A 12,683-nucleotide genomic window follows, 5' to 3' on the forward strand; every position below is an offset into this window, starting at 1 on the left:
ACACACACACACGCAGTTGTTCTCTGCTGGGCCCTATTTATGACCGTTGGCCGGTGTGTGTGTGTGTGTGTGTGTGTGTGTGTGTGTGTGTGTGTGTGTGTGTGTGTGTGTGTGAGGTGTGGTAGTATGTGTGACTGATGTCACAGGCAGGCTGGGACGCTGAGTTCATCTCAGACCACCAAACATCCGACATGGAAAGTTGCATGCCATGGCGTACTGGCAATCTTCCGTGTCGGCCCACACTGGGCGATACTGATACGCCACGTTGTCCGGTTACTTGTCTGGTGCTGCTCTTACACTCTTTATGTTTCTTTGTACTAATATGCCGTATTTTTATGGCTGTTTTGTGCTTAGAATTGGTTCCTCAATGCTTTTAAAGGTAGATGGTGTGGATAGAAATATGTGCACGGTACTCTCACTACTTCGTCCCATTTAGCCCCAATTGTCTGTGTCTGTTTATGTGTAAAGTTCTTGCTACTGCACTCCTGAGGAAGAGGAACTCAGGATTACACGATGATGAACCACCAAAGCAGTACATGTTAGGAAGCAGATTATTCACCGTCCCTCAAAGAAAAAAATGACCAAAAGTGACTTTTGTTTGAATTCAAGTGACAAAGCCCTCTGGAGGATGTAGGAATTATGACTGCTGTCTGTCAGGAGCAACGGAGGAAACAGCGCGACAATCTATTGAGCTACAAAATCTAGTTGGATGGATCAACTAAATATTGAACTTTGAGGAGCCCACTGTGTACTTCCTGTTACCTGCAAACAGTCAAAATTTATTTCTTTTAACTAGACCACGATAATATATTTGAACCCAAACCATGATCTTTCCATAACCAAGTCGTTTCTATGCCTGCGCCTAACCAAACCTTAACAACAGCAATGTTATCTCTGCCTGATGTGCATGCGTGGGGAAAAACGTTTGTTTAGGACGGTGTGTTTTATTGGGCATCGACCTCACAGTTACGCGAGTATTGTTGAAAAATATATACTTAGCCTAAAAAAACCTGCTACAAAGACAAATATGCTTAAAAAAAAAGTGTTTCCATGTATTCACGAGCTGATTATTTTAATTTAAGCCTCATCTCAAAGTCAAAATTAGATACAATATATCAAGCTAGAATGTAATTATGAGTGATGAAGAGCATCTAAAGAGAAGCACGGACTTACGCGGCGCACACATCACATCGCAGACGCATACGATGACCCCAGGTTTTAGGGGGCTAACCTGGTTAAGCAAAGGTTACAAAACAACGACGTCCCAAAAGACAACAGCATTCCAGAGGGGCCAAGTGGGTCTCTGAGGAAATCAGTCAGTCACATTCCTGTCTGTGATCAATCAGCCTCTGGCCCAGACAACCTGAGATTGACCTCAGCTTGCTTGGAAAACTACCTGCCCTTCCCATAGAAAATAACCTCCAGCTCCATACAGTCGACTGCAGCTTCCCTTGTTGTGATGAGCAAATATGTATTGTGGAAATATAATGTGTGTGTGTGTGTCTGCAGGAAAACACGCTCAAACACCGTTCACTTTATTGCAATTTCCACTGCTAGGATGACAATGTAATTATACAGAAACAGTACAGTTTGAGTGTGTGTGTGTGTGTGTGTGTGTGTGTGTGTGTGTGTGTGTGTGTGTGTGTGTGTGTGTGTGTGTGTGTGTGTGTGTGTGTGTGTGTGTGTGTGTGTGTGTGCTGGTGTAGGCGTGTGCTTTGGTACTCATTTGAAGGGATGATGACTGCGGAGTGAAGATGGATCCGCAGTGTGACGCGAGGCTGCTCGAGCAGAAAGGAACGCTCATTCCCTCCAACAAAGGGAGAATGTGGGCGAAGGATTTGGCACATTGAAGACTGAAGTATGGAAGAGCACTTCGACCCGCCGCGCTCACGAGCTCACTACCTCAGAGGCACTCGGCTCAGTGACAATGTGGTGGAGTCATTACTTCAGGTCTCTCAGGGACAGAACTCAGTGTGACGAGGGACGTGTTGGATTCACTGAACGGAGACACAGCAGCGGGTTTATGGAGGACCGCGGGGATCACAGTCGGCTTAGTGGTTCACAGAAGAAGTCTTCAGAATAAAGAAACCATTTTTTTTTTTTTTATGTTCCCACTTTCCCTGCACGCTTCACTGCCGCTGAACTTGCCACTTTCAACTTCCGTTAACGGCGTGAGTGGAGAGAGTTATCGTGATAGCCCGTGTTGACTCGAGTTTTCCAGTTAAGGAAATGCTCAAATTGTGGCACTTTGTTTAAGTGGAACATTTCTTGTAGCCGCCCCGCACCAGCTTCCTGTCGGCTCTTGTCTGCTGCCTTGCTCTCTAACTCAATCATAGCTTGAACCTTTTTTTTTCTCCCTCATTTTTTCTCGCAAAAATATGAAACCAGTAAAAGAAATTGTGATTTGTTCAGTTGTCAAGTGCACAGTGCCCCTGTTTTCTCAGCGTCCATAACATCCAGCCTCTCTACCGCCCTCCATCTCGCCATCAGCCTGCAGTGTTCTGGCCAGCACGTAATCGTCTCAGTGCTTCTGGATGGCAGCGGGCTATTTGGTCATTAAGGGGCCTATTAAGTCATTAGTGCAACAGTGAGACTGCCGACAGGACCAGATGATCGGCCTGATACGTGTTGCCTCGCAGTTGTCCACATATTTGCACAGGTAATTATAGCTTAGATGTGAAACACCCTCAGATGTCATGCTTAAAGAGGGGGATACATGTCGCCAGCACACTTTAAAGGTAGTCCTCCTCCTCCTCCTCCTCCTCCTCCTCCTCCTCCTCTTTTTCCAGTTGGCGTGTGTGCAGATGAGCAATGGGACGACCAGAAGCCTCGGGACATGTCAGAGAGAAAGATAGGGAGCGAGAGGGAGTGGGAAGGTCAGAGAAAAGAAGAGCAGAGAGCAGACAAAGAGTTGCTTTCTCCATCAGTTCAGCCTCTGTGGCCAACACGCCGCTTCAAAACCCAAACTTGCACACCCGTCACGGAATGTAAATATTTGGACATGGGTAAAGGTTGGACGTTACTTAATTCCTCCCATTAACGATGTCCTGTTTAGGTGAACACGGTCCAAAGAACACAACGCAAAGTATTCTGCATGATTTGATTCAACACATGAGAATCTTATTTTGATTTCAGAGCTGCTGTTACTCTTAGCAACCCTCGCCCCGGCCGGGAGACATTCCCTACGCTGGGCTCGCGATATTAAACCCACCGCTTACCATAAATGCCCATCAAATAAGTGGCATGTACAGCCAGGAAGACGTTCCTCCTGGATATGTGCTGTGTTTTACTTTTACTGTTTTTTAAAATCATTTTCAAATATGATTTGTATCCTATAAGGCCATATACTCTGTGAGGTCCACTCTGAATTGGAAAAGCAAACACCGATGCCAATCAAATTGAATATCATATGATGTAATAGCGACTTATGGGAAACACAGACCGTGTGTGTCTGAACACAGTTAAAGGGAATGTCTCTGGCCCAGACAGACAGAAGTTTCACTTTATGACCACTGTGTGTACATTCAGTGGTTGCTATCGTGCTCTTTTCATTCGACATATCTGTGGAAAAACTGAATTTTAATCACATTTTATATTAATTTACCACAAAGAAATACACTGTTGTGATGTTTTAGCCACATCTCCAGGCCTGAGAGCGTGACCAAAGCATGAGGCTGCAGTGTCAGCACAGCAGAAAGCCTCAGCTTGACAGCGGAGGTTAACTGATTGAAATAGACATGTCAGGTTGTCACTGAAGCTGTAAACAGAGGAGGACGCCCTCCTGCAGAGAGGGAACTGGATTCTGTCAAACATCCACCCTCCCATCCCTTAAAACCTTAACCCGCTCCCCTCTCCAGCCGTGGGGTGTACCGTTGTCAGCCATCTCTCTCTCTCTCTCTCTCTCTCTCTTACTCACACACACAGTTGCACAAATCATGGCGCAAAATAGAAAGTCATCCTGTTGAGAGGTTGGACCAGGTATTCTATGAGATTCTATGCTCAGCAGTGCCCAGACTGACCCCCAGCAGACTGCCGGTCTCCTTACCGCTCTGCTGCTCCGCGGCTCCACTACCACCTCCCGCCGTGACCCATGACCCCTGCCCAGGAGTCAGGCGCCACCGATATGATGTAATTTCTCTACGACATGGGCCAGTGGCCTCCGCTTGCAACGCGACCCAGAGAAAATAAATACGGGTGTTTATTTGGTGGGAGTGAGAGAGGCCCACAGGCTGGAGCCCCCCCCCCCCCCCCCCCCCTCGAGTTTCCCAAAAGCAACTTTGCACCAGAGCAGTTCCTGGTCCACATCTTAACACCAATAACATACAAATAAGACTTTGGGGTTTGGTACCGTGCATTGTACCATTGTGACTGAGACTGTTGATGTACTCAATATCACAAGATGTAGATGCACCTTCCATCTTCTGATTCCTTATTATTTGTATTTATGTCGATACATAAGCCATGATGGTAATTCACTGATCGGCCCTTGAGGGAAGCGGCTGTAAAGGAGTCACCTCCTGCTGCTGTGGTTGTGCAGCTCGCACCCTCTGAGCCCACTATGCTTTCTCCAGCCATTCCCACTCGCTGTGACATCGGTGCCGGCCGGCCGGCACCGATGTCCAACCTGCGTCGGCCTCCAAAGAACTGGAGAAGAACCATGCACCGCGACCCGCCTCTGTTTCCACAAACTCTAAACTGCCTCGCACAGAGTCGCCCGCACCTCTCTGTGATCTGAGGAGACCATAAAGGTCTCAGGCAGACAGAGCTTTCTTTAGACCACAATGGTCTAAAGAAAGCTCTGGCACACTCGACGTCTCTCCGTCCCCTCCCACGCTAGCACCAACATCACCGCTGCTAACTGGAGATCGCTGCTTTAAAATGCCCGCTCCACCTCCTCCCATCCCGCAGAGAGTGAGGTCACAGCCCCCCCCCCCCCCCCCCCCCGGCAACAGCTAACCTGTAGACCTGGACCAGTGCCTCAAGACCACCCGTCTACTTGGGACCAGGTGCCTATGAGAAACCTACAATGTGTCAGATGATGAATCACCGGCACGTATGTGTCTAAGAGCCCCTCGTCGGAGTCAAAGTTACAGGATATTGTAAGCAACTACTTTTATTGGGAACAAATAATCTGTGGGCTGCCAGGGTTTGGAACGTTTCCCAACTCAGATCTCCCTTTGAGCATTGCTCATGTTTCAGATTAGCGTTAGCGGTGAGATGATGCACAATCAGTCTGCGCTGCCTTTACACTTTCTTCTTTCCCCCAGTCAGTCTCTATCTCAGCCTTTCTCGCTCTCTTTCTTCTGTCTCCCACCCACGCATTTTCTCCTCGACCCTTCCTCTATTCATCCTTCTGACCTCATCCTTGTTACAGTCGAGCGTAGAGGGAATCAATCAACCACAGTGTTCAGATGAAATCACAAATTATTATAATTGAGAATAATGGTTGCCATGTCAGCTTCAGTTCAGCTCCGAATTGTTCTCATACATATCTGGAAACGAGGGGGCTAGAAGCTCGGAAATCCAACGGCCCTTGTGCTCTGGTGTAATCCGTGAGCCAATTTTGACTGGATTTCCATGGCAACAAAACTCTTGTCTGAATTTGAACACCTGTCTTGTAAAACTGTTACCATCCCTTGTGCCTGCTCTTTTCCCTGGAGATCAATAGATTGGGCTTCTTATCGTCGAATGGAAGCTCTCAGGGAACATAAACACAGCTTTCTAAAGTTGGACACTGTTCTGCTACTCAACCGTGTTAGGATGTTATTTAAAACGGTGTTGTTTTTCGGGGCAACTGCCGTGCCACGCCACAATAAATACAGATCAGTGTCAGGGACTGAGACGAGAGGAAAAAAGACAGGAGGCATGAATCCCTCAACTCAGGAAGATAACAGGAAACCATGTCTACAGGACGTAACAGACTACAGATTGCAAAGCCCTCCTAACGGCTATAGCACGTCTCCTCTGTATTACTGAGAGGCACAGTGTGCCTCGCTGAGCTTATTTCCAGGGGCAGTAAAGCTCCCAGGCATGTGCGGGGCATGCAGCGGGACTTTGACAGCGTAGTTAGGAGGTGCTGATGAAAGAGGAGAGGCTGGGAGCCCACTGCCTCTCAAATTAGCCCCGGAGCCCTCAGAGCTGTCACACGGAGGCCAAGCCACCGCCAATGTGCGTGTATGGAGCTTTGCGTGCGTACAGCGTGCCTTCGTGTGCGGTGTGCCGTGCATGCACTGCACATGTGCGTGATTGGGAGTGCTGCATGAATACACATACCGAGATGGTTTTTTTTCCTCTTTAATTTAGATCAAATGTTGCATCAGAACATGAATTAGAACGGAGCATCCTCTGGGTGCTGTTGATGCTCTTCACAGATTTCCGTGGGACCTCCCACAGTTGGAAAAACGGTCTCCAGCGTAGGTGACCTCCAACTGACTAATCATATAAATAGATGCATGTTCCCTTCATGTATTTATCATCAGACAAGATATTGAGGTCGGCTGTTTTGCTCATCAAGTAATACGACTATTTTGTTCATCTTTCAGTCTCCGATTACAGCGCGAGCGCCACGATGCTGCAGAGCGCCAGACATACAGTCTGCATTAATGAAAGAGAGAGCTCTCTGCTCTTCTCACCTCCTGTAATCCGTTCTGCGTGTGCATCGCTCAGCCTGACACCCTCTCTGCACATTCAGCTGTTGAGTGTTTGTTTAGTGAGGTGGATGGACATCCATAACCGTAAAGCTGTCTCCAGCAGAAAGGTTTTGATCACTTTTCTTTCTCCTTATATTGTTTTCTCCCACATTTTCTGGAGCTCAGCCTGCTTTACTACAAGCAGAATAAAAGTTACATCTACTCGTGCCCCGTTCTTGCAATTTCTCCTGCTATTCCTCAGGTAATCAAATGCAAAAATGAGAATATAAACAAGCGTTCATTCCTCCTCTTACCTGAGAGAAGTTCAGCCCGTTGAGGGGGTGACACTGCTCCTCCACCCGCTCCACCGCCCCCGTCGCTTTTCCCATCCTCTCTGCCTCTTGAGCCAAGAAGAGATCCAGCACAGGCGTCCCCCTGGACCGAACGTCCCACTCCGTCAACGAGTTCACCATCAGCATCACCCAAACCGGCCTTTTCCTCTCCCAGTTCCCCGCAATGGCGTTGAACAGGTAGTCCGCATACAGGCCGCGGCCGCGCTGGTCGGCGGTCATCCAGTAAGGCATCATGTGTTTGACGTAGTCCAGGTGGCGTTTGAGGCGGCGGTACAGGTCTCGAGGTAGCAGCGTCTGCAGGTTTTCCCCGTGGGGCAGCAGCTGGCAGCTGGTCAGCTTGGAGATGGTCAGAGGGTCGGTCAGGTCCAGCTCAAAGAACACATTGCGGCTGTTGTAGAAGGCCTGCTTGGACCTGTCGGGGATGAAGTCCCAGACTCGTGTATAGGGCACGTGGATGGTACCAAATAAGTAAGAAGGTGGGTGAGGAGGCGCGCGGTTCACTCTCCACAGGAAAGAGTTCATGTCACTTTGCTGTGGAGGAGGCAGAGGAAAGAAACAATAAAAGGAGGTAACGATTTAGAGAGCAAAAGGAAACAAAAAAATACCAGAACCATCATTTAGAGAAATTCAACTAAAGCGGACACATTTTTCCTCTGTTGTGGTTTACTGGCTTACAGGGTCGGGTCAACAAGTTCAAGATTGAAAAACAGTTTTGAGATGACGGCAGCCAGGGGAGGTATGAAGTCGAGTCAGCTCGGAGTTTGCTGCTGTGGTGCGGGCCGGAGGTTTATAGAGGGGCCTTCTGCGCTGTGAACAGACCCCCGTGTATTGTTTAGGTGCATACCTCGGTTGCCAAAGCTTCTTTCGGGCTGGGAAGCATTTTGAAGGCTGCAGTGCAAATACACATGCACTGGAGCTCATAAAAGCCAAAAAAGCTGAAAGAAACCTGCTCACCGTCCTGAGCCCACTGTGATACTTTTGTTTGTGAAATGTTCAGTGAGTCCTGGTGCTGACAGCCTGAAGTACGGCACGTTTTTGTCCTCTACGGTTTACATCACAGGAAGTGTTTGTCTGGTGCGGTTATCTTCATACAGAACAATGTCACAATGGAAATGAAATAATCACAGCCATTCTAAATGAGCGTGAGGGCCGCATAGCGTTTCAAATATGTTTCCTGTTAAGTGCTCTGCAGATGTGCTGTGCATGTGTTATGACTTTGATGTCGGCATTATTCAAATATGAAAAAAGAATTGACTTCTATAAACAACATCAAACTCCTGGCTTCTGGGACACAGTGTAATCAGGCATTTGAGGGATGAAACCCATTAGTGTAAAATAAAGTTATTCTTAGAAAATGTTTACTCCTCAAATTTAATCAAGATTTCCTTCAACATGGGTTCCAATTATACTGCACGCTGCCAACGTTGCCTTTGTCAAATACAACGTTTCAAATTGCTGCCAAAAGCTCAGTGGAGTCCTCATGTGGGATGTCCTGATATCTTTATAATTAACTACAATTCATTCATCATTTCTGGCGCAATCTCTCTCTACATAAAACAAATCAAGAGTGCTACTTTAATTTCAGAGCAGCGTGTCTTCTTTGCAGCCACACTTAAATGTTTGAACAGTGTGTTTCTAACTTAATTCCCACATTGGCAGGCAGCAGTACACGCTGCTTTAGATGCGGCATAAAACGCATTACTGTATTCTCCGGCATATTTCTGAGACGCGGAAACTTAAAGAGCAGAGCTTTTTTTGTGTGTGTGTGTGTGTGTGTGTGTGTGTGTGTGTGCATGTGCAGCATTTTGTCATTCGTTAACTTGCACGTGTGCGCAAAGGCCTACACCCCAGAAAAGAAGACCTCTCGACGTGGAAAGTGTGGTCGTGTCCTGGGGTGAGGGGAGATCCCCACTTCTGCTAAAGCTGCGTGGACGTTTCTGGAGAGCTTTGACGCGCAAGGGCTCCTTTTTATGGGGGTAATTACTCCTAACAGAAAACAGAGACCGCTGCACTGACGCATTACAAATCACATGAAGCGAAGGAGCACGAAGTCTTCAGTGATCTCTGACAACAGATCCATTATCCGCCTGTAGGATATAATGCACCAATGAAACAACAGCCTGTGATCTCGAAAAGACCCCGTGCGCACAAGTGTCATCATTTAAAAACGTGTTGAACCCCAGAAGGCAAATGTGTTGGATGTCATGATTTTAATAAACTTTCCCCCTTTCATGCAGAGGATGCATTCACGGTGGGATGCAGACGGACACATGAACTGAGCTGGAGTATGGCCGGCTGCTCCGCGCCGCTGCACTTCCTCGCGGTAAGGAGTTCAAGCCACATCCATCATTTTACCAATATGCGCAGATAAGTGTTTTAATAAGGGCTCGTGCGTTGCGCTGAAACACGATCACGCCTGAAAGGTCAGTGAAACTTTTCCAAATGAAGTAAAGTCAGCGGTGGGTGTTCCCTTCTTGCGTTTGTCACATCAACAGCCATACAGTTGGCGAGCTTCAACAATTTCTCTTGGCAACTGCTTTCAATTCTGAGGCCCGCGTCTCTTCTTGGAAGTGATTTCATGAGCCAGTTCTGAAATATCTGAATCTCTTCACGTCTGAAGACAAGTCTGCAGTGTTTGATCACTGCACAATAATAATATTAGTGTAGAAAATCCATTATTATTATTCATATTATTATAGGCTATACATTCTATACAACCATTTTCACTAATAATGCAACTAAAAGTTAGAATTTCATCCTAGCTTATAATAAAAAGTATATTCAAATGTGTAAAAGGTCGTAACCTTTGGCCTCGTTGTAGAGCGTAATTATGATAAATGTTTTGAGATTGTGCCATCCTGTCGTAAAGTTCCTCTCCAAAATGAACATGCTGAAAGTGCGTTTCACTGTTATTCTCCAACTGCAAGTTTTAAAGACACAACACTTTAGGATGTCGACAACAAGTGTGAGTGTCTTAACTTTCTGGAGAACAGAGAGGTAGAATGATACAATTAAATGACAAAGTCCCCCCCAACAACGCGACTCACCGACTTTGGTGCGTCGCACTGCCGCGGTCTCTCCGGTCGGTGTGCGCCCCAGGGTGCCGCAGTGTGCAGCAGAGCGCTCAGGAAGACCAAGCTGAATCCCGGCAGACAGACCATCGTGTCGAGGTTTTATGACACTCTTGACAAGTCAGCCCTCAGATGTCTCCTTTACGCTCTCTTCTCACTGCCCTTTCCCCGTCTCTCCTCTGAAATAAACAAAGAAAGAAACCGTTACCGGTGGCCTCTCGGCTCACATGTGCCGCGCCGCTGGAGGACCATTCCCGACGCTCTCCGCGGCTGAGTTTAGTTGTTGAAACTTTTTCTGACTTTTAAAAACTCGGTGCAGAGCTGAAGCGGGAGCTGCTGAAAACTCTTTGGAGAGTTTGCGCAGTGCGCTCTGCAAGTTAGGAGCGTCTTGACTGGAAGAGAGGGAGGTGGGACGACTCGAGTAGCCCCCTACCCCATCCCAATACACACACACACACACACCGCAGGTTCAGAGAGGGATGACAGGTTTGCGTGTGTAAAACACCACAAAAAACAGACCCGAAAAGAATGCTGAGTGGTGGATGAATGTTCTTAACGTCCTGCACTGTGAGTTTGGACATTGCCTCATTCCTGTCTTATGGTATCACTATATAGTATTTCATATTGTTGGCTAATGTCAGACACTCAATAGGAAGTTTATAGAGTTTCTTCGTGTTTTATTTTATTTTTCTCAGTTTTATTTAAACAAATTAAGAAATCAATTGTGACTAAACTTGTTAAGCTTGATGAAATGCATTTTACATACTGCCGTTCCTGTGGTGTTATTTGTTGAACTCTTGCAGCTTCAAGATGTTTAAAATTCTATTCATAATGAGACAAACGAAACAATCCTTTTCAGCCTCATCTCTTTCAAAGTTGAACCGGATTTCCGGAGCTCTTTAAAGAAAACTGTGACCAACAACGCAGAGCGTGTATCTGGCATACACAGTGCTGGCAGCCCACGGTTTTCTTTTATTTGGTTTTCAACAGAGTCATTCCAAAGAGGTAAATAAGCAATGTGTCACATGTTGTCATGTGCTTCCTCTCCAGGAGGATTACATTTATCTCTGTCCTTCTCTGTTTGACAGCCCTGCAGCCTTACTTGTGTCTTGCTGCTTATATTCGTGATTAATGCTCACAAATAAACAAGTCCAAGTAAAGACAACTGTGAGAAGTGTTTTATTTATTTTCAGTCCAGCGCTCTTCTTAAGCTGTATCAGTCACGATGTGGAGCGGGCGGATTTGAAATAAACGCTCCATCTGTGCAGGCCGCGATGTCAACGCTCCACTCCTCTGCTGTGATCTCAGTTATTGTCCAAGTGGCAGACAGTGTGACAGAGTCAAGTAGTGGGACATTTATCACGGAGACCCCTCAAACAAGTGGCACCGGGCCCCTCCATGACAGACCTCGGACAAGCAGCTCTTTGTCCTCGGCCGTGTTCTCCACTCCTCTTCTCACCACTCCGCGCTCACTTGTGTTACTGGGCAGCTTTGTTAGTGGCCGACCGTCCCCGTACGCTGATTGTGTTGTCCGCTCAGATGACGGATTGGGCGTTTCTGCTAAGTGTCTTTGATCCGCTTGTCTTTTAACACAGTTTCACGTTGTAAAACTGTGACACTTCTGCCCTTTGACCCTTTGACTTCTTTTATTGGGCGCCATTCATCAAGCGCTGCGAATCTGAAAGGCTGAACAGTCAATATTTCTTTGTTTTACACATCTGCACTATGGACGACTTGAATGCAGCCTCAGAGGTTTTTAGATGTGTGAAAGTGGCACGCAACAGGAATAACACGACACAGCCACGTGGATCTCATTGCATCTTTTCATCCCTCGCTGCTCTGTTTCTTCTCCTTGCACCGAGACAGGTGTGGGATTTCAGTTAGCGGTTTCGTCTCCTCTAATATGGCCACCTGTGGACTCAGGTACTTGCTGTAACCACACCTTGCAGTGGGCTTCTCTTTTAAAAGAGCTTTTCCACATTCTTGGCCGGTTAGAAGTGGGCTCATGAGCGGCTGGCTGCAGGAGATTCCTGGCCGGGGGCCAGCGCTTACAGCATAGTGCACGTATAGCCGGGGACGAACGAAGACTTTAAAGTTAATGTTCTGTTGGCGGACCGCAGTAACGCACATCTGGGGAGGCGTTATATGGAGCAATTGAGAGAAAAAGAGCCCATTCCGATCTAAAGGTATTTTCAAATTGTTAAAGTATATCTGCAACTGAACCCTGACGATACTTGTGCTTTCCAACACTTGTATTGTCTTTTGCGTATATGTTTTCCTGAGTGTGTCCGTTATTGTACCCCAGATGGGAGGTATAGGGAGTAGGAAAAGAGAGAGTGAAGAGACCTTCTTAATGTTCGTGGCCCCGCAGCACTAAGGATCCTGTGTCTACTTGTCCTTGCGGCTCCGCGTCTCTCTGTCTGATGTTGTGCAGAAGTCCTGCCACAAAACCCCAACATTAACTCCCTGCCTCAGCATCATTACTTGTCTATTGGTCTGTAATGATAGAGGTGCTTCTTCTATTACTACCACTGCTACACTACTACCCCACCACATGAAGAGGAAGTGTGAAACGACTACAGAGATAGCGGCAACTGAGGCTGGAAGCGTGTGCAAACCCTTTTGTTTAT

The 12,683-nt window shown here is 47.1% G+C and overlaps 1 protein-coding gene across 1 annotated transcript in view; it reads right to left on the minus strand.

The window, feature by feature from the left end:
- trabd2b (TraB domain containing 2B) overlaps positions 1-10,314 on the minus strand; it is a 51,235-nt gene extending 40,921 nt beyond the window's left edge. The window contains exons 1-2 of the mRNA XM_079267133.1: positions 10,030-10,314; positions 6,944-7,513 (exon numbers count right to left, since the gene is read on the minus strand). Coding sequence (XP_079123259.1) covers positions 6,944-7,513; positions 10,030-10,143 — 684 coding nt within the window. The 5' untranslated portion in view covers positions 10,144-10,314. The remainder of the gene's footprint in view (positions 1-6,943; positions 7,514-10,029) is intronic.
- Positions 10,315-12,683: the final 2,369 nt, after the last annotated feature.

Source organism: Melanostigma gelatinosum, assembly GCF_949748355.1.
Source record: "Melanostigma gelatinosum genome assembly, chromosome: 4".
NCBI classification, from domain to species: Eukaryota; Metazoa; Chordata; class Actinopteri; order Perciformes; family Zoarcidae; genus Melanostigma; species Melanostigma gelatinosum.